This window comes from Mobula birostris, chromosome 17 (genome assembly GCF_030028105.1).
Source record: "Mobula birostris isolate sMobBir1 chromosome 17, sMobBir1.hap1, whole genome shotgun sequence".
Taxonomy (NCBI): domain Eukaryota; kingdom Metazoa; phylum Chordata; class Chondrichthyes; order Myliobatiformes; family Myliobatidae; genus Mobula; species Mobula birostris.
This window is the reverse complement of record NC_092386.1, coordinates 56,288,977-56,313,018: the sequence shown is the minus strand read 5'-3', so window position 1 is coordinate 56,313,018 and position 24,042 is coordinate 56,288,977. Positions and strand designations below refer to the sequence as shown.

The following is a 24,042-nucleotide window of genomic DNA, read 5'->3' as shown; positions in this document are numbered from 1 at the left end:
CATTTTGTGTGTGTTGCTTGAATTTCCAGCATCTGCAGATTTCCTCGTATTTGCATACCTAATGCAGGCATGGCATTAGTGTAGATGGACAGAAAGGTCAACATGAACATGGTGGACTGAAGCGCACCTTTCTGTGCGTGTAACTGTGAGTCAATTCTTGTGTTTCTTGCAGTCTGCAGTCTATTTTTTCTTCCCTTTCTTTATCAATATCTTGGTCCTCTGCCTCAATGACAGTCGATTGAACTGTAAGCATGTTTAACATTAACACAAGTAAAGAGGGTGCTGCATCTACTAATGCTTAGGAGCTGGCAAGTGATTTGATTTCATTGGCATATGTGAGTTCATGTACACGGTGTAAATTATGTAAAGAGCAGCATTATAGTCCAGGTGATGAAATATCATTTCCCTCACACTGCCACCAAGCCCTCTTTGAATAATTCGCCACAGCCAGCACTTTATGGCTCTGTGGTGAATAGCAAAATTATCCATAGCTGATTTTTTTCAAAGCAAATTTCATTTCAAGCGCTCATGAAAGCTGCTTTCTGTTGTAGTACATGCTGAGAAAACTCTTAATTCACATAACATTTATGGTGGAAATTTATGTTTTATTTCTATTAGATGTCAAAGCTCAGAGGGAAAATTGAATAGTACTATAAAGAAATGTGAAAAATCATTCTACCTTTTTAATATTTAGGACTAATCCAAATATTGGCATTTAAGACAGTCTCATTGAAATATTCTCATTAAGTACAGTAGCTGTGGAATAAAATACAAAAATGGGAAAGGTCAATTTTAAGCTGAAAATTGTACTATATTGATGAAAAATTTTGATTCCTGAAGGTACATTAGAGAAAATGTTTCTTTTATTCAAATTCACTGAGATAAATTTCAGATGTACAACACTTACTTTCAGGGACAAATGGTATTGCACACACACCAAAACCACTCCTTTTCCTTTTCATACTTACCCAGAGTATTGATATATTCCAGCAGCCATTTAATCCATTTTCTATACCTATAACTGCATTATTTGTTAATCTAAATGGTGAGTTTTGGCAATGCCTTCAACGCTGACAGATCAAGACTAAGCCTCATTCACTCTTCCAGAAAATATGCATACTTCTCAGATATGGGTCGTTGCACTTTGATCAGTGACGGAACCAGGATGATAATCCCTCTCCAGAAGTTCGGAAATGCTGAATTTAATGTAATATGTCCTGTATTGGTGAAAGCTTTGAAAGCTTCGGACATGTGGCATACCTATTACTGATCCTGAACTTAAGAAGCTATTAAGTAATAAGCCAATTGTAAATGTGAAGATCACGTAACCTTTCTGCCTTCAATGTTTCAACAGTTCCATGGTTATTCGAGACCTGACCCTACGGAGTGCAGCAAGTTTTGGTTCTTTCCATCTGATACGCCTGCTGTACGATGAGTACATGTTCTATCTGGTGGAGCACAGAGTGGCTCAAGCTACTGGGGAAACACCAATCGCTGTGATGGGAGAGGTAACAACTTAGAAAATGTGAAAACATCTTTTTACTATAAATATCTACACTATTCTGCAAATTTTGTCACCTTTGAAATGATCAGCTATCAAACACGGAAGAGTGCAGCACAGAAACAAGTGCTTCGGCCATCGATGTTTTGTACCAACCATGATGCTTATCTACTTGCACAAGGCCCATATTCCTCTATTCCTTACCTGTTCATGTGACCATCAGAAATGCCTCTTAATTGCTACTATCCTGTCTGTTTCCACCACAGAATCTGGCAGTGTGTTTCAGACACCTGCCACTCTCTGAACGAGAATAAGAACTCTTGCCTCATAAATCTCTTTTTAAACTTTCCTCCTCTCACCTTAAAGCTATGCCTCTAGTACTGGACATTTCTACCCTGGGAAAAAGATTGACTCTATTTTATCTCTGCGTCTCATAGCTCTATACACTTCTACCAGGGCTCCCCTCAGCCTCCAGCATTCCAAAGAAATTAATCCAAGTTTGACCAATCTCACCTTATAGCTAATTCTGTCTAATCCTGGTGAACCACTTCTACACTCCTTCCAGTGCCTCCACATCCTTCCTATAATACCACCAGAACTACAAACAGTACTCCAAATGCAATCTAATCAAACTTTTATACAGCTGTAACATGACATCCTAACTTCTGTACTTAATAAAGGCAAGCATGTCATACACCTTCCTTACCACTCTATCTACTGTCACAATGGGGGCATTGGAGGCGGACCCAAATGCAAGACACAGACACTGAAGTGCAAGGAACAGGACTTGACTAGAGTGGGGACGTGACAGAATACAGACAAGGAGCAGGGACAAGAACGCAGACTTGGGCTAGGACCCCGAGCCAGAGACTGGACAAGGACCCAGAACCTGGGTCTTGCCTCGGGCTCGGGCCCCAGAACCAGGCATGGACATGACATGTCTGCAGGACTGGAGGCTGGGGTCTTGAGGCTTGAGCTTGGAGACAGGCTGGGGTCTTGGTCTTGAGGCTAGAGCTTGGAGACAGGCTGCGGTCTTGAGGCCTGCAGGCTGGGGTCTTGGTCTTGAGGCCTGCAGGCTGGGGTTTTGGTCTTGGGTCTAGGGCACTTCGAGGCTCCAGTATGGACTCCGAACCAGAGACTGGGCAAGGACCCAGAACCTGGGACTTGACTCAGGCTCGAACTCCAGAACTAGGCAAGGACAAGACCAGGCTACAGGACTGGACATGGCTTGGGTGAGGAACTCCTGGGTAGGGCGAGACACAAGGACAAGTAAAGGCACATGGCCAGGACTCACATAGGACTGGACTAGGCACGGACTGGACGAAGGCCTTCAGGAGCACGGAGCCTTGGACTAGAAGAGACAGGAGCACGGAGCACAGAGCCGGGACCCCTCCTTGGGAACAGGACGTAGGGCCAGGACTCACACATAACACAGAGCCGGGACCCCTCCTTGGGGACAGGACGTAGGGCCGGGACTCGCACACATAACACAGAACATGAAGAGACGGATCCCAACACAAGGTGGCAGCAAACAGCCAGGCCTACCTAGCAAAGGCGAGGACACAGAAACAGTTCCTAACACTAGGTAGTGGCAAACAGCCGGGCCTACCTAGCAAAGGCGTGGACACAGAGAGACAATTCCACACAACAAAAGACAGTTCCTTATCTTGACCTAACCAGGCTCCAGTCTTGCTCCAGCAGTAAAACTTCAGCGATACAAGCGGGGTATCCCGGCTAGGTGAGGAGGCAGAGAGTCAGGCGAGGTATCTAGGCAGAGAGCCAGGCAAGGAGGGGAATAGAACAGTCCAGCAGAGAATTCCTGGTTTGCAGAGGTATTTATGTCTCAGCCCCAAAACGAGAAACATGTGCCCACAACAGAAACTGGGGAAAACCAGAAACCCCAGAACGAGGAACCGTGGACTGGACCGTGAACCGGAACATGGACTCCACAGACTGGACTATGACATCTACTTGCGTTGCCATTTTAGGGGAGCTATGCACCTGCATCCCAAGATCCCTCTATACATCATTGCTATGCAATCCTGCTCTTGCATTTGACCTCCCAAAGTCTCCCTTCTCAATTCTCCAGATTAAACTCCAGCTACCATTTTTATCTGGCCTGTATTCTGCCAAATTCTTTGGCAGAGTTGTGGATACTGAGGAGTATTGTCAATTTCTTGTCATCTGTGGACTTACCAATCAGTTCATGGATATTTTCATAGAAATCATTTATCTATATAATCAAAAACAACAGAGATTCCAGCACTGATCCTTGGAGTACATCACTGGTCACAGACCTCCAGTCGCATTACATCCCTTCACTGCTATCCTCTGTCTTTTATGGTCAAGCCAATTTTGAATCCAACCTATTAAGTCCTCATGGATTCCATCTGCCTTAATCTTCTAGATCATTCTACTGCAAGAGACTTGAGCAAGCTTTACTAATTTCTATGTATACAACATCCACTGCCCTATCCTCATGTCATCTTCATCACCTCCATAAAAAACTCAATCAAATTTGTAAGACCCATCCTCCCCCACACAAGATCATGCTGACTATCTCTAATAAGCTTATCCATGGCCAACTATCTCTAACAAGTCTATCCATGGCCTCCTCTATTGTGACAATGAGGCAATGCTAAGGGTCAAAGAGCAACACCTCATGTTCCATCTGGATAGCTTCCAACTAAAAGCATGGACATCACTATCTCTAACTTGCAGTAGTTTGTCCCCCCCACCATATTGTCTCCTTTTCCATTCCTATTCTACCTCCCCTCGTACTCCTTCTCTTTTACACATTACCTCCCTCGAGTGCCCCCCTTCCCTTTCTCCTGTCAGATTCCTTCTTCTTCAGCCCTTTACTTTTCCCACCTATCACATTCCAGATTCTTGATTCCCCCCTCCCCATCACCTAGTTTCATCTATCACTGGCCAGCTTGTGCTCTTTATCCTCGCCTCTCTTTCTTCCTCCGACTTCATCCCCCTTCCTTTCCATTCCTAATGAAGAGTCTTGGCCTGAAACTTTGACTGTTTATTCCCCTCCATAGATGCAGCCTGACCTGCTGAGTTACTTCAGCACTTTGTGTTTGTTGCTCTGGATTCCCAGCATCTGCAGAATATCTTCTATTTCTAATAAGCTTGTGCTTTTCCAGATGCAAGTATATCCTATCCCTAAGGGTCATCTATAATTTCCCTACCACTTGTATAAGGCTCACTGACCAGTCATTTCCAAGTTCATTTCTATTGCCCTTCTTAAATAGAGGAACACTGACTTTTCTCCAGTTCTCTGGGACATTGCCTGTGGCTAAAGAGATGTAAAGATCCCTGTCAAGGGCCCAACAATCTCCTTTCTTGTGTCTCTCAATAACTTAGGATAAATTCCATCAAGTTCTGGAGACATCCACCAGTATTCTTCAAGCGCGCCAGTACCACCACCTCCTTGATATCAATGTGCCCTAAAATACCAGCATATCCTTCCCTGATTTTGCTTTTCTCCATATCCTTGATCTTGATGAACACCAATTCAAGGTATGCTTTTAGTGACTCACCCACTTCCACTAGTTGTAGCATATATTCCGTCTCTTATCCTCGAATGGTCCTAGCCTCTTCCTAGTTACCCTTTTTTTTAATGTGTTGGGATTCTCTTTCTTCTTTCCTACCAGGGACATTACACAGCCCCTTTTAGGCCTCCCAGTTGCTTGTTTAAGTTCTCTCCTACTTTCTTTTGTATTCCTCAAAGTTTTATTCCAGCTTCCTAGATCTTAGATTTTTTTTTTGTTTAAATTTGTGGCATCATCCAAGTTTTCTGACCCTTACCATCCTTATTTTTCTTTCTCACAGGAACATATTAGTTGGGAATTCTGACCTTAATGACCACCACACATCAGTTGTGGACTTACCCATTGATAGCTGCTTCTAATTTACAGATCCCAAATTCTCCATAACAGCATTGTAATTGGCCTTACCCCAGAAAAGCTAACTGTTAGAAAGAATTCTCCTGTAATCTTTACATTCATTTGATCACTTGGTAATTTCTACCATATTGACTCTACATGAGAGGCCTTAAGAAAGAAAATAAGACTTCACTGGCTACATGTGCCATTTTCTCAACCATACCTAGAGATCCTTCCCTTTCTATTTCCTACCTTTTTAAAATCCATTTCCATTTGTTTCCTTTTTCCTATCCCTCACCATTAGAACCTGCATAAGAATATTAATAGTAGGAATCAATTAATTGGTCTCCCGAGGCCGCTGCACCATTAAGGTTGGGGCTAATCCAGTCATAGTCACTATATCATTTTCTTGCTCTCATCCAATACACCAACATTTCTTTAATCTTAGGTGTCTGTCAATATTCAATTGACAGACACCTCCACAACTTTTTGGGATAGAGAATTCCAAAGATTCATGACCCTTTGAGAAAGTAACTTCCTCCTCATTCTGTCTGAAATGACCAACCCTTTTTTCATCAACTGTGCCCCCTTTTTCTAGATAGCCCCTGTATAGAACCATTCCCAGCATTCTTCCTGTCAATCCTGAACGTTTCAATAAGATTAGCAATTATTCTTGAGTGCTCCAATGAGTATTAAAAGGTTCACTCTGCTCTACCTTTCATCCTGGAATCAACTTAGTAAACCTTCTCTGCACTGCTTCTGGTACAAGTAGAATATGAAGAACAAACACCATGTAATACTCCAGGTTCAACGGTTCAATTTAATGTCAAGAGAAATGTATACAATATACATCCTGAAATGCTTTTTCTTCGCACCATCCATGAAATCAGAGGAGTGCCCCAAAGAGTGAACGACAGTCAGATGTTAGAACCCCAAAGCCCCCACTCCGCGTGTAAGCAGCAGCAAGCAAGCAGCAATCCCCCTCCCCCCATCAGCAAAAAAAAGCAAGCATTAGCAACACTACCGAGCACTCAAGCATGAGCAAAGCAATAGCAAAGACACAGACTTTGCGTTTCACCCGGCATTCAACATACCACAGGTTCTCTCTCTCCCTAATAAAGGAGAAACTGGTATCTCCATTTTCCCAGCAAGTGGGGAGACATAACAAACAACTCTCTGGTTCACGATGTTAAAAGTCCATTACGTCGCTTTTTCAAGCTCTGTGCTTGAAGATCGCAAAGATCCCAGGTCTCCAGGCACACAGCAGATGTCCCGATTCCCCCGATGACCATACAGGTCTCCTGTCATGGACACATGGGTCTCCTGTTGTGGTCTCACCCAGGCCCTGTAAAAATTGCAAAAAACCTTCCCTACTGTTATGTTCTATACCCCTTGCATAAAGACCAATATTCCATGAATCTTCCTAATTACTTGTTGTACCTTCATGGTAACTTTTTGTAATTCATGTACAAGGTTCTTTTGTAGTCTCACGCTCTTTAAATATTAATTTTACTTTCCTTCCTTCCAAATTAATAACCTCACGTTTTTCCACAATATACTCTGTTTGGCAGCCTCTTAATCAGTCAACTTGTCTATATTTTTTTTAGGCTCTCTGTATTCTCTCGCAACTTGTTCACCTGCCTAAGATTTTATCATCAGCAAATTTAGCTGCCATGCATCCTGGTCAACAGAGTGGATATAAATTGTTAAGGCAGCACTGATCCTTGTGCCATCCCACTGATTACTGATATCTGTCTGAAAAAGATTAGTTTATTGCACCTTTCTGTGTTCTGTTAACTGATAACTGCTCAGTTCATGCTATTATATTACCCCCAATCCCATATTTTCTTATCATATGCAATAACCTTTTATGTGACATCTTATCAAATGAATAGATTGCTGGTTCTCATTTATCCACCCAGTTTATTACAATCTCAAAGCACTCCAACAAATTTATCAAGTTTCAGTTGCAATTTCTATGTTGACTCTGCTTGCGGTATGATTTTCCAAATGTCCTGCTGTTATCTTATTTTTAATGATTCTCAGCATTTTTCCAATAACAAATATTAGGATAACTCGCCTATAGTTCCTGATTTTTATCTCCATCCTTTCTTCAATAATGGCATTAAAATTACAATTCATTACAATTTGAAAAAAAATTCAGCGTAAAATAATTATACTCCACCTGGCAAATGGAACAACAGCGGCAAAAAAAAAAATAGGATTTCTAAGACTCATTGTGGGGTGCAGTAACAGATTTTTTATTGTTTTCTGTAATCTGTGGGACTGATCATATTAGTTACTGTGCATGCTCCAAGCGACAGGAGTGCCTAAACTGCTCTAATAATTTTTGAACAATTTTCTATACAGTAATTTAACAAATCCACCTAGAGCTTAATTGTCCTTTATTTTATCTGTACTGTAACAAGATATTAATGTAATAGTACTGTATTTTAAATTGTGTGAATATTTAAAGTCCTCAATATTTCAGCTTTAATTATCTTTGAAAAAATAGAAATACTGTAATAGGATCACAAAGCACTCGCTAACCATCAAATGCCTGATTACATTAATCATCCCCTAACACATTTTAGTCTCCCCATGTTCTCACAATTTATAGTTCTTAATTAATTTACCAAATTTGAGATATGGCAGTAAAATAGGGCACCCAGGTGAAACCCATGCAATCACAGGGAGAATATACAAATTTCATAGACACCATCCTAGGCTAGAGTTGAATCTGGATCAGTAGAACTGTGAGGCAACACTTCTAGCTATGCTACCTACCTGGATGCATAGTGAGGTAGAAGAAGGTTGATAATTCGTTCAGGTAAAGGATGTTGGAGAAATGGATAGGTGAAGTCTTGAAAGGATTGAAGCATAAGGATGGAAATTTAAATGAGAAATGCTGAGAGACGAGGAACCAGTGCAAATCAGCCTGGACAGCATGGATGAGTCGAGAGCACTTGGTGCCCAGTATGAAGAGTCAGTAGAGATGGTGCTGAGTTGAACTTTATGTAGAAGGATAAATAGGCCAGCCAAGAGAACAATGTAATTTTCAAATGCATGGATATCAAATGCATTGATGAGGGTTTCAAAGGCTGAGAGTATAGAAACTGGTGATCTAACAGAGAGAAGGGTGGTCTTGTTGATGTGCAGTATATGAAATCATCATCTAGGATGTTGAGATTGCACAGAATCCGATTCTTGAAACATTGGCTAGGGGAAGGATAGAACTAATGGTAATAGTTCCCAAAGTTTAACTAGAATATGATATCTGAGGCAGTGAAGGAATAGACAAAGGAGGTAATGTTAGAAGTCCCCATTTTGAGTGTAAACTCCAAAATAGACAGTGGAGAAGCCAATATATGTGTTAGAGATGAAGAGGTGGGAATTGAACAAGAACAAGTATTTAAATGAAGTAGCAAAAAGACCACAGACTGTATCATGGTGGAGGAAGAAAAATCTTATTTACAGATGCAATGGCTGCGATTGGACTGATAAGAATAGAACTGTGAGCATAGTACTATAAAGCGAGATAAATTACACTGCCCAGATCAAGGATTCCATCAGAATCTCAGGACTTGGAAATTAGTACACAGTGAGTGACATCAGGTACTTATTAGACCATCTGGGACATCATTGAAAAGCAGAGCCAAGAAATTATGACAAAGAAAATCGACCATACAGAATATGCAACAGGCCCGCAGAAAGAAAGATGGGGAAAAGATTGCTATATCCCTTAATAAAATCAAGGGCGCCACAGTAGTGTAGCGGCTAGCAGGACACTTTTAACGCAGGGTGTCAGAGTTCAATTCCAGCGCCATCTGTCAGGAGCGTGTACATTCTCCACTTCCTCTGAGTGCTCCAGTTTCCACCCACTGTCCAAGTGGGTCAATTGGTCATTGTAAATTGTCCCGTGATTAGACGGGGTGTAAGTGGGTGGGTTGCTGGGCAGCACAGCTCACTGGGCCAGAAGAGTCCGTTCCACACTGTATTTCTAAATATAAATATAGAGAATTGTTAAAGCAGTTTATTTGCTGACCTTAAACTTAGCATCTTGAATGCCTTTTTCAAATCACCATCTTAATGCTACCAAATTTAACAGCAACAGGTGCGTGCACACAGGCTGGGAACATCTGCCTTGCTCCATCAGAATTAGCCTGCATTCATTAGAAAATTGTTTGATGTCCACAACTATTTCCATTTATAAACTAATTTCTATTAATCAGGGCTGAAAATATTCAAAATTCTAGGTAAATTTAAAAATACATTTTAAAGCTAAACAGAAGTATTATGTGTAAATAGGGTTTTAACAGTAGGAGTTCCTTTTCCCAGCTCTGTTCTTGTAACACACAAATTGTGAAAGGAGCATGATAAATGAAGCTTGTTTATGTTGCAGTTTACTGATCTCAGCATGATGTCTCCAATAAACATGGACAAAGGCAAGTATTTCTTGAATGATGTTTTTTCAATTGTTGCATTTGAAAATTTACATGCATTTCAATATTTTAAAAACTTAAAACTGTTTTGACAGTAACAAGTATTAAATTTATGGTAGACTGATTTTCATTTTCAGATGTTCTTTCGCAAGCATAGAATGTTCCTAACTCACAAATACAATTAGCCTATAACAGTTTATAGAGTTATTCTTGCATATGAATGAACTATAGTGGTGTCTGCTTTTTGTGGTCTGCTTACCTTCTAAGTAGCTGGTCAGTGGTGTCGTGGCATCCACACTGGACTTCGGGGCGCGTGGTCCCAGGTTCGAATCCAGCCGGCTTCTTGCATGTTTTTTATCATGCTGGGTTGAGCGCCGAGCTATAAACTCGGTCTCGTAAAACAGATAAATGCTAAGGAAACGGCAAGGTTGTCACCCAATGCGCCAGTGAGGCGCTGGAGGATATTATTATTTTTATAAGTATGTTGATTCACTCCAGTATTCTTGAAGCTGATTTAAATTGTGATGAATGTATATATTCACAAAAATCTATAATGTACCACTAACTGTTTCTTAAACATCATGATTATTCAGTGTTTTTAGGTGCCATGTCTGCATGATAACGCAGAAATTTAGCATTTCACTATACATTTGTAACTGTGTATTTACACTGATTACTGCCGTGGAATTATAGAATAGGAATGGTAACATTCAGCCCACAGTGCCTGTGCCAGATTTGTGAATTATTTTCTCCTGCCTGATCCTTCTCCAGAGCCTTGCAAGTTTTTCCATTTCTTGTATTTTTCCAATTCCCTTTTTAACATTATCATTGATTGTTTAAGTCCATCTAACAGGCAGTATATTCCAGATCACAAAGATCTGCTGCACTTTGTGAAATATTTTGTATACAATAGTTCTACATACCATGCCAAGTATGCTTTGCAGTTTCTTGCCTTCCTATCATCTTTGCCTACCTCCTTCAGGGAAATGAAAATGTCTACCCCATCTCCTCAGTATTGTACCTACTCATGTTTTTCCAACATATTTAATCATTTCACCAATCTTCCTGATGTCTGCAACATTCCTGCTCTTTATTGTGGTTGTTATTTTGTTGCCAGTGCTGTCCCTAGCAGACTGCACTGCCTGCTTTTCTCCAACCTGAAAAGAAATATACTGGTCCCTACCTCATACTCATTACTCAGTTTTGTACTCATCACTGCTAGCCACTAAATTCCAGGAGTAATATGGAAAATAGAAGTTTATGGGATGATTTAAAATTGAAATATATACTATCTATTCTACCTCCTTCATCCATTCTTTATTTTACTTCCTTAAAGGATTTTGATTACTAACCACAGTTTGCACAAATCTATGGTATCTTGTCTTAACTAATTCATGCTTCTCTGAATGAGAATTATTTTTATTTTCTTTTGCAATTCTGTGTCCCACTGTTGGCCTTGGATTGATTGCCTTCTGGTTGTTAAGCTTATCCCTTCTTTGAAGAGAGGTGTGTAACATCTGCAGTCCTCTCACACCTACTAAACATTACTAAAAGGATTGAATGATTGTCCAAAATGTTTCTGTTCTTCAGCTCTGTCTCTGTCAGCAATCTAAGATGCACCACATCTGAATCAGGTTGTTCGTTAACCTTGAATGTTGCCAGCCTGTTCAGCAACTCCTTTCTAGCTACTTTCTTCAAAACATTGATGATCCTATTAGGGGATCAAGAGCATATTTGTTAAAGTCTCTGAAGTAACTAAGACTTGGACTATTGATCTAAGAATGTAAGTAGGAATCCTGCCATGTAAACTAGGCTATTTAATGCAAGTAATTTTTTAAAATCCAATTGTAAAAACAAGCTGGTTTTACTGTGCAACTACTGAATTGTCCTGAAATCTCTCTCTAGTTAATGAATGATCTTTGTGAAAGGAAATCTAGTGTCCAGACTCAGCAAAGCAAGTCCCAGTCCTGCTCTTATTTCACTTAACCACACTTACTTGTTCTTTCTCGTATACCTATCAACTCCCCTTTGAGGCTTTTGCCATGTATCTACTACACTGGTGACAATTTGCTGTAGCCAGTTAAGTTGCCAATGTATTTTTAGCAGGTGGAGGGAAATCAGAACATGCAGTCATGCAACGAACGTACAAAGTCCACACAGACATCTGATCAAACACACAAGACTGGAGATGAGGCAGAAATATGTGCCGTAACAACGTTCTAATGACAACGCAAGATGTCTTGGTGTGACTTGCGCTAATTTTTGTTACCTGAAATACAGGAGCTTTTGTAGTTATCACACAGGACCAGTCCCATGATCAGGCACAAGAGGAGTAAGCCCAAACATAACATTGCTCATTCCAGATGACGAGGGATGATATCTGCTGCAGATTACACAGTGCAATCCAATGCTTCATTTCCTCCCTCAAGAAGCTCCTGCAGGGAAGGAGAGGGAAATCGATATGCTTGAGAAAAGTTGGCAGTACATGTATGCACATTTGTTGGCACAGTGGTCTTTATATAGGTTGGGGAATTGCACCCAACACACAAATGGCATTGCAGGCTCCCATATCATTTCACAACACCAGAGATTTTCTGAACTCAGGGATGCCCGACCTGGTTTCATGCATTATCTAAAAAATGACACCTCTCATGATGCGACATTCCCTCAGTGCAGAATTTATGTCAGGTAGGACTTCATATTCTAATCCTGGTTTGGAGCTTGAACCAGAGCTGTCTGTTAATTTAGTGCTGTCAACTAAACCAAGCAGACAGCATGTTGCAGGATTGGAATGAACTACAGGAATGGTGAGGCTGAAATTTAGAAGTTAACATTTTTAACAGCTTTTTAATTAATTCCAAGTTCTGTACTAATCTTGAATGACTTAATCCCAAATCCAATCCACATTTTATCTTGCATATAACACATGCTCATTTATAGTTTCTTTTAATCCTTGTGTAACCTACATGCAATTCTAGATTCTATATCCTGAGATGCACAAGTTAAACCTCAAAAGCATGGCTATTGAATATTGTATGCTTCAACAGTGATAACCTTGTGATATAACATTTTCACTAAGTACTTTGTATTTTTTCCTTTCCTTCTGAAGATGAAGGAAGTGAAGTTGAGAGCGAAATGGATGATGAATTAGAAGATTCTGGAGAACCACCTTTCAAACGAGAGAAAATAGATCTAAACCAGACATTACAAGGTGTGTGTGTTGCATCGCCCCTCAACAGCACCATACAGCCAGACCCTCTGATCCCACTTCATGCTGATCAAATCATCACAAGTGTGGCAAGTGCCAGGCACTGCAATGCTGCTGGAAGCACATACACAGCAGTCTAAACAATAACATGAGCTTTGAGAGATTACCCCTCTTTACATCAAGCCTGAAGCGTCACACTGTTAAGGCTTCAGTTATTCAGATGACACATTTTACTATGCTGAATGTTACTCTCATACACTAAATGAGTGTATATAGATCTTTTGTTAAGTTTTGTTTAGTTCAATATTGATCAATGTTGACTACAGGAGATTCTCTGTAGCTATGGCAAATGTAATTATGATGAACTTATAACAATACAAGTTGTTTTAATTAGTTGAGGTTTTGATTCAGAATATATTCTTATACATAATTCAGGGCAGGATATACTCACTTGACAGCAGAAGTATAGAAAGGCCAGAGCTTGAATTCAACAATATCCTGTTATCTTACTGCTCGTGTTAGCATTTTAATTTGATTCTGTATTAGTGAGGTCCAGAGTGATATTGCTGCCACTTTATTTGAATGCACTTAGAAAAGTTTAAAATAGGATAAACCTGTAGTTAATACAAATTATAATACATAGGAGCTTCCATCTTCCCAGCATCATATGGGTTGGTATGGCATGGTAATCAACAATAGTATTCTTGACCAAAGTGTTTGCTTAAGTAACAAGGTTTGTGCCTCACCACCATTAATGCCTCAGATTTCAGTAATTTTGCTGTTACCTCAACAATTGTTCCAACTACGTTCAATTAATTTATAATCAGAAAATATAAACTCTTCAATATGTAATATTTCAATTTCTTTTGACCGTGCTTTTCAAGGATGTGTTTTTCCACCAGAAAGTATTTCTCAAAAGAATTGGAGGTTCCTTTTTAAAAGAAACACTTTTCTGCTTCTTGACCCAGCTGGTGGCGAAAGGTCCCGAGTTCGAATCCAGCCAGCTCCCCTGCACGCTGTCCATCTACGAGCTGGTGATCTCTTTGGAAACTCACCCAGCAGAAGGCAATGGCAAACCACTGCTGTAACTTGCCTCGTACGTGGTTCCCCACTACGTCAGAGAGGCATGGAGGGAAATTGTTCGCTAACTGGAGAAACTCCGGATGCGACGTTCCTTTCCTTTCCTTTATATAGTCACTAATCTGAACAAGTAATTGGGTTCTCTACTGGATTCCAGTCATTAAGCAGTTAATTTCAGCATATTGATGTGCTCTAAGCTTTGGCCACAAATATTTGACTGTTACACACAGAAGAGTCTATTTTTTTCCTTTAAAATGAGCCACACTTCTGCTGTTGAATGATGCAGTTTTGGAATGTAGATTGAGGTTAAAGTTGAAAGCTTGAGGTAGGAGGCAGTATTCATTGTTACTGATCTCCTAAAACTGTACTGTATTGTCAAAAATCAAAATCTATTAATTTCTTTTAAATGACCTCCTACCTTTACAGTAGGTCTAATGGAGTTCCCTTTGAAATATCAATTTTTTAATGCTACTGATCTGTATAGTAGTGCAGCCAGAATTAACATCTAGATTAGTTTATTAAAATTTTGGGGAGAAATGTGTTAATAATCAAGGCTGCGGTATTTGGTAAAATATATTGCATTTGTTGCAGTTATAATAACACTTTATAAATAGGGTCTTTTTAGACCAGCAAAAAGTATACTGTTTCATTGAAGTTCAGTGTACCTGTAGTTAATGTTAGGACAGACAAGAATCATTCATTGCGAATTGATTTGTCTGTGCCATCTGTTTTGCTCTAGTGTCTTTAGCTGCTATGTCTAATAAGACTTTACAAGGGGTTGACCAATACTACCTGTTGCCAGTGCTCCAAGATATTTTCAATGAATGAAATAAGTATCAATGTCAGTTTTTTTTCTGTAACGTTATATGTAGATTTCAAATAATTTTGACTTCAATATTAGAAATTGGACTGAAATTTCTCAAGATATATTTAAATTTGCTTAAAACTAGCTTGATTGCTGGTAATTACTGTGATATCCTAGCTGGTTCCAGTGGCTGTATTAGCCAACTCCTCAGTGCAACCACAAAATACAAGGAATGTAGCACTCAGCATAGTCTTGGCAGCTTTACATTGAGTTTTCTGTGTGTTCTGTGTGGTTGTCCAAAATGACTAGACCAAAAGTACTGTAGCTGGCACACCTCACACATACTCATCAATTCTGTAGGAACAGACTTGGTAGGCAGTTAAATGCCACTTCAGGAACGTACGTCAGGGATTACTGTACCTCGGCTATTACACAGTGCCTTAAACAGTTATGGGAAGAGTTAATTTTTGTAGCTCAGCAAGGTGTGCCTGCTGTTTTTCTATTATCCACAGGGGGAAGAAACAGTAAAGTTCGAGTGACAATTCTTAGAAACCTATGTCTTTTTCTTACACTAAGAATGAGTATATTTGTTCTTGAAGCCATGTGGAATAAGCAAGTATATACATTAATCAGGATTTGAGGCATTTCTCTATTAATTAAAATGGGGAATGTAATTCATCTGATATATTGAAGCACCCCAGAAGTTACTAATCAATGAAAGATTCTTGACTTATTTTAGCACACTCTAAAGAAAAACAGGTTATAAACATTGTCATAGGCAGTGCACACATTGTTCTCCCATATATAATTGCTTGAAATTTAATGAGCTACTCAATATGTTCTATATATATTCTGAAAATTGACCCTGAGGAAATGAAAATACAGTGTAAAAATATTAGATCCTGTAATTAAACATATTATAGGCATCCTGTGTGATACTATAATTTTTTTTTACAAACTTCCCTCTCACTTAGTGCTTTTTTTTTTGAGGGAAAATGGATCCCTCAACATCAGGCTTTTTATTGTGGCTTTCAAGAAATATGCGCTAATTAATCATTTTAAATTCAAAGTAATGGAAAAATCTTCTTACAGCATGGTTACTTCAGTTTGTTTTCAGACAAAATAATTTTCAGTGCTGTGACAGAGAACCATATAATTAAGATGATAAGTAAAAATCTGGGTTTTGAAATGTGTTTCCCTGAAGCCAGATATGGTTTTAGGTTTTGAAGAATAAATAAAATTTCTTAACAGTCCAATACATCCCCCATCCTACAGGAAAAAAAACAGTGTAAAAGTTTCTTTTTAAAGATAATTTGATATTAAAAATGTTACATGTTAAGGCCAATTGAAATAATTCCTAAACTTTAAAAAAAGAACATTGTTTCATTGTAATAAACTGATTTTTATTAAACTTGTTAGGTTTAAACAAACATACTCATTCTTTTTAGCACCTGATCATTATTCAACATTCTGATCAGGAACTACAAATGATCACTGGACAGCTTTGACTGCACCTTAGTGAGTTATGGGAGAGGTGGGGTGGGTCTCCTTGATTCTGTTTGCTGTGCTTTGAAACCAAATTCCAACGGTTTAATTTTTCTCACAGATTCTGGTCTTAACGGTTTTAACATTAATTAAATCAATTTGGGGCACATATTCCAAGCATTCTGCCTGCTTTCAATCTTACAAATATTGTATTACTTATTTCTGTTTTATGTTAACATTTGCATACTGTTCTGGACCAAAATGTGTTTATATTGTGTATCCAGTGTGTTTGTAATGATTAAGAAAGGCCTTCTATATATTTCTTATCTTTGCTCTTTTTTCAGTGTTTAGTTGTCCTGCAGATATATTTGGATCGTAATGTGCAATTTAGAGGATTGTTAAGGGGGTGGGGGGGTCCATTCATAGATCCTGTGTTGACAAAATGTAGTTCTGTAGAACAGAACACACACTGCTCTGATTAATCATTAGACTCATTGAACTTTGCTAGTAATGAGCATTTTACCTGGCATAAAAACTGGAATTGAAGCATGCCCTTTATATTGAGTTTCAGTACTGACGGATAACAGTCCAGTGAATTGTTCTCATACGTGAAGGTATGCATTGAAAGCTCTGTGTTTTGGCAGTAGAAGTGCTTCTCAGTCTGCATGCCTTTCTATATGCTGCTAGATAGTGGTTTTTGTTTTGGTACCAGTTAGGTAACCACATTTTAATTTTCTCGCACTTTTTCCTGCTTATACCATCATGTTTCAAAGAGCCACTTACAGAGTGAATTATTTCAACCTTTATTAAATATTTATACGTAAACTAAGTACAAACCCATTTAAGCCTTATCGCAAAATATAGTGTATTTATCTTTTTTGCCAAATGGCATGATGTGGAGTACAGAAGCATTGAACAGGGATTGAACATGTTGTGACATTCAATTATTAGTGTGTTTCAATCCCAGTCAATGAAAGTAGCAGCCAGCAGCTTTTCATTAAGTGTGTCATTGTTAAAAGTTTACCTAATTTGAGAACAATTATAAGTCAACCCCATTTTAAGACAAGTCCTTCTAGAAGAATTTCATGGCTTTAATTTTGTGAGCAATCTTCTTCCCTCTTGTTTACAGCAATTTTTGTGACTTAAGTACATAATATCATTTACCTAGCCATGAACCAATAGGATAATTTATGCTCAACCTTTTTCCAGTGGTACCTCCCTAACCAATAGGAAGTATGCAACAGTGGCACATATTAACTGATGTACTAGCTATTAAACCTCTGGAATTTCAGATAACCGATAAGAGGAGTTCCTTTTCCAGGGAACTGCATCAATAGTGGGAAAGGATTCATGTTTCTCAGCAACTGATGCTCCTATAGCATTGGTAACCTAAATTTCTAGGGTCAGAGTTACTTTTGGAATATTTAATAAAATATTCCAATCTGAAATGTTTCAGCAGATAAGGACCTTTTTTTTGTTGTTTTGAAATGTCAGCTTTTTATCCACAAAATACAATGTTTGACATCTATTTTACAGGTTGATTTTATAAACTTTGCTGGAAAGACTAGTTTATTAAACTATGTATTTAGAAAGAGAAATTTGTCTTTGGTCACAATACTACACACTTGAAGTATTGTGAGCAGTTTTGGACCCCTTATCTAAGAAAGGATGTGTTGGAATTGGAGAGGGTGCGATGAGGTTCTTGAGAATAATCCCAGGAACGAAAGGGTTAACATATGAGGAGCATTTGATTACTCTGGGTCTATACTCGATAGAGTTTAGAAGAATGGGGTGTGTGTAGGAGATCTCATTGAAACCTATCAAATATTGAAAGGCCTGGATAGAGTTGGTGCAGAGAGGATGTTTCCTATAGCGGATGAGTCGAGGACCAGAGGGCACAGCCTCAGAATGGAAAGATGGCCTTTTAGAACAGAGATGAGGAGAAACTTCTTAAGCCAGAGGATAGTGAATCTGTGGAATATGTTGACACAGACAGCTGTGAAGGCCAAGTAATTGGGTATAATTAAAGTAGAGTTCAGTACGTTGTTAATTAGTCAGGATGTCAAAGATTATGAGGAGAAGGCAGAAGGAGAGGGATAATAGATCAGCCATGAAGTAATGGCGGAGCAAATTCAATGGGCCAAATGGTCTAATTCTGCTCCTATGTCTTATGGCCTTATGAAGTCGGGAGAATGGTAGCAAATGGGTCAATCTGGTAACACTGCTATATGTTCAGGGAAGTGGAAAGAGAATAGTCATTTCATTGTATTGGCAGTGTGGGAGAAGTAAGGTTGGAGCTGAGTAATTTACTTACAAGGAAAATGTTCCAGTTCAGTTCAGTGCTTGTAAGACCATTTCCTGAGAATGCCCAAAGACAGGTGACCCAGAGAGCATGGCCCCAGTTGTCCGACAATACATTGTGTGGGAAAGGCAGAGGGGTGATTAGTGCCAACTAACTTTGCAGTGATGTTAAACAATCAATAAATGGTTGTTATCCTATTTAACTCTAGGAATAAAATATAGATTTTTAATTGCATGGCACTGTGGGGGAGAAAAGCAGCATGAAGCAATTAAATTCCAGATAAATAGAACTGGATGTATGGAGTCTCATTTGCATTTAGCAAAATTAACCAAAGACAAATTTCTCCCCTTGCTGTTTCATATAGTAATTGCATGGATTAATTTGCCTAGTGTAACCATGGCAACCATATTCCTGTGATGATTCAAGGAACTCAACTAGCAATTTTACAGTTGGATGTTCAAAAGCAGTTTGAACACTAATAGTACCATTTCATTAAATATATAATATGTATAGAAAATTAAAAACACTATTCCACTCAATATACCTGCTTCACATCTAAATATTGAATGGCATTTCTTATTTCCAAAAAATATTTTCTGATTCTTTATGTAATTTGTTTTAAAATTTCCAAGTATGAAAGATTCAAAGAAAAATCACTAAGTTATATGAAGGAGCATATTGATCAAGATAAAAATATTTACAAACATACTTTAGAATGCCATCACAACCAAATATTACTGGCCAAACAAATAAATTTTCATGCAAGTATTTTTTATAATCTTGTAGGAAAATGATACTTTTCCTTCGTTCCCTTTATTGTTTTCTGTCTTTCGCATCCCGGAACTGTTCAGGATAAATGTGCAGAAAAAGTTTCCAGGCTACAGTCCCTCTGCCACTGTCCATCAGGAAGACTGAAATACTTATCTTGGAATTCTGCTATGCTGACATACTAACTCCATTTCAGTCATGGGCTTGCCACTATAAACTTCAATAACACCCAAGGCTATTACTCAGTAAAATGTATATCAAAAGCCATTGTGAGCACAAGAGAAAAATATATAACATTAGATACTTGGAGAGGTGAGTCTCAGATAATGGGTGAGGTGGGGGAGGGAGTAGCTTAACAACAGCTTTATAGTGGAGAGGGTCTAATTTATAAAATGCAGATATGGTATTTAATGGTGCTGCATTATGAACACCTGCTCACAGAGTAATGCCTAACATTGACAATTCCTGAGACAAATTGTCAGATTTTCTTCTCTGTCATCCAAGAGAAGCCTTACATGAGTAATGATTTAATATTTTTATGTGGCTATATGGAAATTGCATCACAAATCAGAAACACACATCAAAGTTGCTGGTGAACGCAGCAGGCCAAGCAGCATCTGTAGGAAGAGGTGCAGTCGACGTTTCAGGCCGAGACCCTTCGTCAGGACTAACTGAAGGAAGAGTGAGTAAGGGATTTGAAAATCAGAAAATCCACAGATGCTGGAAATCTAAGCAACACACACAAAATGCTGGAGGAGCTCACCAAGCCAGGCAGCACCAATGGAAAAGAGTAGGGTCGACGTTTTGGGCTGAGAAGAAGGTCTCCATTGATGCTGCCTGGCCTGCTGAGTTCCTCCAGCATTTTGTGTCTGTTGCTTGGAAATTGCATCAGATGTGTAAGTATAACTCACACGTTAAGTACTGAAGAGCGCAGACACAAGACAACCATGGGAGTTTACTCGATGCTATTTTCTGTAAACAGTACTACACAATCTAATTTGTGGTCCACTATCTGTTGGGAACCTGCCAGTTATAATACTTTTTACTTGAACAATCCTACACTATTGATGCTTTTCCATTAGCAGATTACAAACATACCTCTTCCTCCCACTGAAACTTAAAACTGCGTATGGATTACCCCTTTGACCCAGTTAGTATTATCTATATCGTGCCCTTCCCTCATGCATTTTGTTTCAAGGATGAATATTTTATGTGTACAGTTCAACATGCCATGCCACTCAGGCAATTTTGCATTGGTCACCCTCTGCACACTTTCATTGCTTTTTACCCTTGCTGTCCATTTAACATGTAAACCTCTATCTCATGGCTATCTGTCATGCTTTTTTGAAATCAGGACTGTGGTCATGTTTAAGTAGCTATTTCATGGAGACTCCTAGCAGATTTTGCACCCTAAGCACTTGGGATGTGGAAGCCCTCCCGATGCCTTAGGTCTTGTTTTAACTAGAAGATTTGGAGACCTTGCCAGACTTGCTACCCAGCTGTCATGCAGAAGTGCTAACGTTTCAGCAAGGAGCCAGGCCATAGATGTATAGGATTAGTCCCCAACAGATGAGCCTCAGGCACAAAGGATATTATGGACTCAGTGAAACTGGAGGCAAACTGAAGCCCATGGATTCCTAGTGGGGCCTGGGAGAATTCCTGCTTGTCCTGGCTCTTACAAAACCTTCCCCTTTCCTACCTCTTTCCCCAACCCCAAATGCAGGGATTCATAGGCTGGTAAATTTTGACTACCAAATGGAGCATCAATAAAGCAACAATATACCAAATATATAAAAGTTATTTGAATTGATTGACCTTGAGGAGAAAAAGACAGTGCCTTTTCAAAACATTGGTTAATCTTGTGCCTGATTTGTACATAAGCACCCAGGCTGCAGAACAACATTGATTCAGTACTTCCATGCACTCCACATCATTTTTTTTCTTAATATTAAGTAAAGGCAATATATATTTTTGGCCCAAGAGCTGCAAATTAGGCAGCTGAATTGTCCCTTGTTACAGTGTTTTAAGCTTTAGACCTGCTGAGGAAAGTCATAATGTATAAAACTTTATATGATAATGTTCAACTCTAGCAAAGAGGAAGAAGAATGAGCTGCTCGATACACTCCACACTGTCATGTTGTCACATCAGAGAGGGCAATTCATTTTCTGTACAAAATGTCTGATGCAAAATTTCTTGTTGACAATTTATGACAGATTCTTACAACTACAGCCTTTAACACTGAGTGATTAATTGGCAATTCAGTATAGGATACTTTCCAATAGAATTTTTCAGTGCCATTTTAGAATTCACTTACTAAGTGGCAAATTGGAGTAATCAGATGCACAAGCACAAAAAGGCCCAAATTATTGGGGGATTTTTTTTTAATTGGTCTAACTACATCTGAATTGTGTGAAGTAATAATGTAAAAGTTAAGATTTTTTTCATAATTTTTTGTAGGGAATGTATTGTGAAATTATGTATTTTTTCCGGTTATTTTGAATGACAGCTACATATAGTTTTAATTATTTAAACACTTACAAGGAGGATGTGATTTTGAATACCCTTCAATTATGTAAATATATATTTCATGCTGTGATTTTTGTGAGAAATGTTTTATGAAATCTTTCAATATATCATGACCTTTATAAATTGGTTAAAGCAAACCAATAGTGTGCGTGTGAAAGGTTTGTACTGTGTACTGTTCAATGACAGGAACTTTTTGTAAACAAAAATATGAAATCTTACAGTGTGTTCTTATATGTAGACAAGCAACTAGTATATATTGAAGAGACTTGTGTAGAAAGTTTTTTCTTAATATTTCAGACTTGAACTCAGGCTAGCTTTTCTTGTCGTGTTTCTATAAGCTGTGGCTTGTCTGTAAAATCAATAAAATATTGTTTTTGTTATTCTTGTTTTCGGAAATATTTCATGTATTTTTCCACCTCAAGGTTCATAAAATTTTCAGCAACAATTAACTGATAAAGGCATCAGAGCTGCCTATCCCTGATAGAGTTTGCATGTGGAGAACCCTGTGCTATTCATTCTCTCTGTGATACCTGTCACCACCAATTGTTTTTCTCCATCTTGCTGATATAAATTTATTTTCCATTACTACTATTCAGAATGGGATATTTTCACAGGACTCCATGTGACCGAGGAATGCATTTACCAACACAGACCTATATCAAAGTGAGACTATTGTACATATTTTAATTTTGGGACAGAGACCTTAAAATATATAACTTAGCTAAAATAAAATGCAAAGTGATAGCTATAATAGATGATGTGTGTATATAAGCTATAGCAGAGAGAGATTAGTGGTTGCTGAATATTTTTTCAGTAAAACAATATTATAAGTGACATGAACTTGGATACAAGGACAACAATTTTGAACTTTGCACATAATAAAAAAAACTAAGTAACATTATTAATAGTGAAGGGGTTAATCGCACACTTTGGAAGGCTATGGTTCAATGGAATAGGCAAACAAACAATTAACAACACTTGTGGTGTGTAAGCTGTGACAAGTTTACTGGAAAGAAAGGCCTCCTGAAATCCTGCTCCCTGAAAATGATCGCGACAGCTTGCCCTATTATCCAAAACTTTTGTTCAGTTGTGGCGATAAAAATAATAATCCCAGTGTGACAGCCAAAACAGTGTCCTAGCTAGAAATAGAATTCTATGCAGTGACACTTTTATGCTGCAGTTTAGGAGAGGAATCACAAAGATACAGCCTCTATGAGTATTCTGGGTCTAGAGTCATAGAACACTTCAGCACAGAAACAGGCCTGTTGGCCCATCTGGACTGTGCCAAACCATTAATTTGCATAGTTCCAGTGACCTGCATCCAGACTATGACCCTCTATACTCTTCCCATCCATGTACCCATCCAAATTTATCTTAAATTTTGAAAGTGTGCTGGCAGCTCGTTCCACACTCTCACCACCCTCTGAATGAATATTCCCCTTAAACATTTCACCTTTCACTCTTAAACCATGATCTCCAGTTGTAGTCTCACCCATCCTCATTGGAAAAAGCCTGCTTGCATTTACACTGTCTATACCCCCTCATAATTTTGTATACCTCTATCAAATCTCCTCTCAGTCTTTTACATTCTAGGGAATAAAATCCTAACCTATTCAAACTTTCACTATAATTCAGGTCCTCAAGTCCCGGCAACATCCTTATAAATATCCTCTGCACTTTTTCAATCTTATTTACATCTTTCCTGTAGGTAGGTGACCAAATTAGACCCTTGCAACTTCATACAGTTTCAACATAACATCCCTACTCCTGTACTCAGATTTATGAAGGTCTATATGTCAATAGCTTTCTTTATGACCCTATCTACCTGTGACACCATTTTAAAGGAATTATGGATCTGTATCTGCACTCCTCAGTGCCCTACTGCTCACTGTGTAAACCTACTCTGGGTGGTCCTCCCAAGGGGCAATGCCTCGCACTTGTCTACATTAAATTCCATCTAACAGCCCATTTTTCCAGCCGGTCCAGATCCCGCTGCAAGCTTTGATGGCATTCCTCGCTGTCCACTGCACC

The 24,042-nt window shown here is 38.8% G+C and overlaps 1 protein-coding gene across 8 annotated transcripts in view; it reads left to right on the top strand.

Moving 5' to 3' along the window:
- The window catches only part of LOC140211695 (transcription factor RFX3-like), a 329,720-nt gene extending 307,370 nt beyond the window's left edge, over positions 1–22,350 (top strand). For all 8 annotated transcript variants that reach the window (XM_072281765.1, XM_072281764.1, XM_072281762.1 and 5 more), the window contains 3 exons: positions 1,355–1,508; positions 9,797–9,839; positions 12,946–22,350. In XM_072281765.1, the coding sequence (XP_072137866.1) occupies positions 1,355–1,508; positions 9,797–9,839; positions 12,946–13,184 (436 nt within the window). In that variant the 3' untranslated portion in view covers positions 13,185–22,350. The remainder of the gene's footprint in view (positions 1–1,354; positions 1,509–9,796; positions 9,840–12,945) is intronic.
- The last annotated feature ends 1,692 nt before the right edge of the window (positions 22,351–24,042 follow it).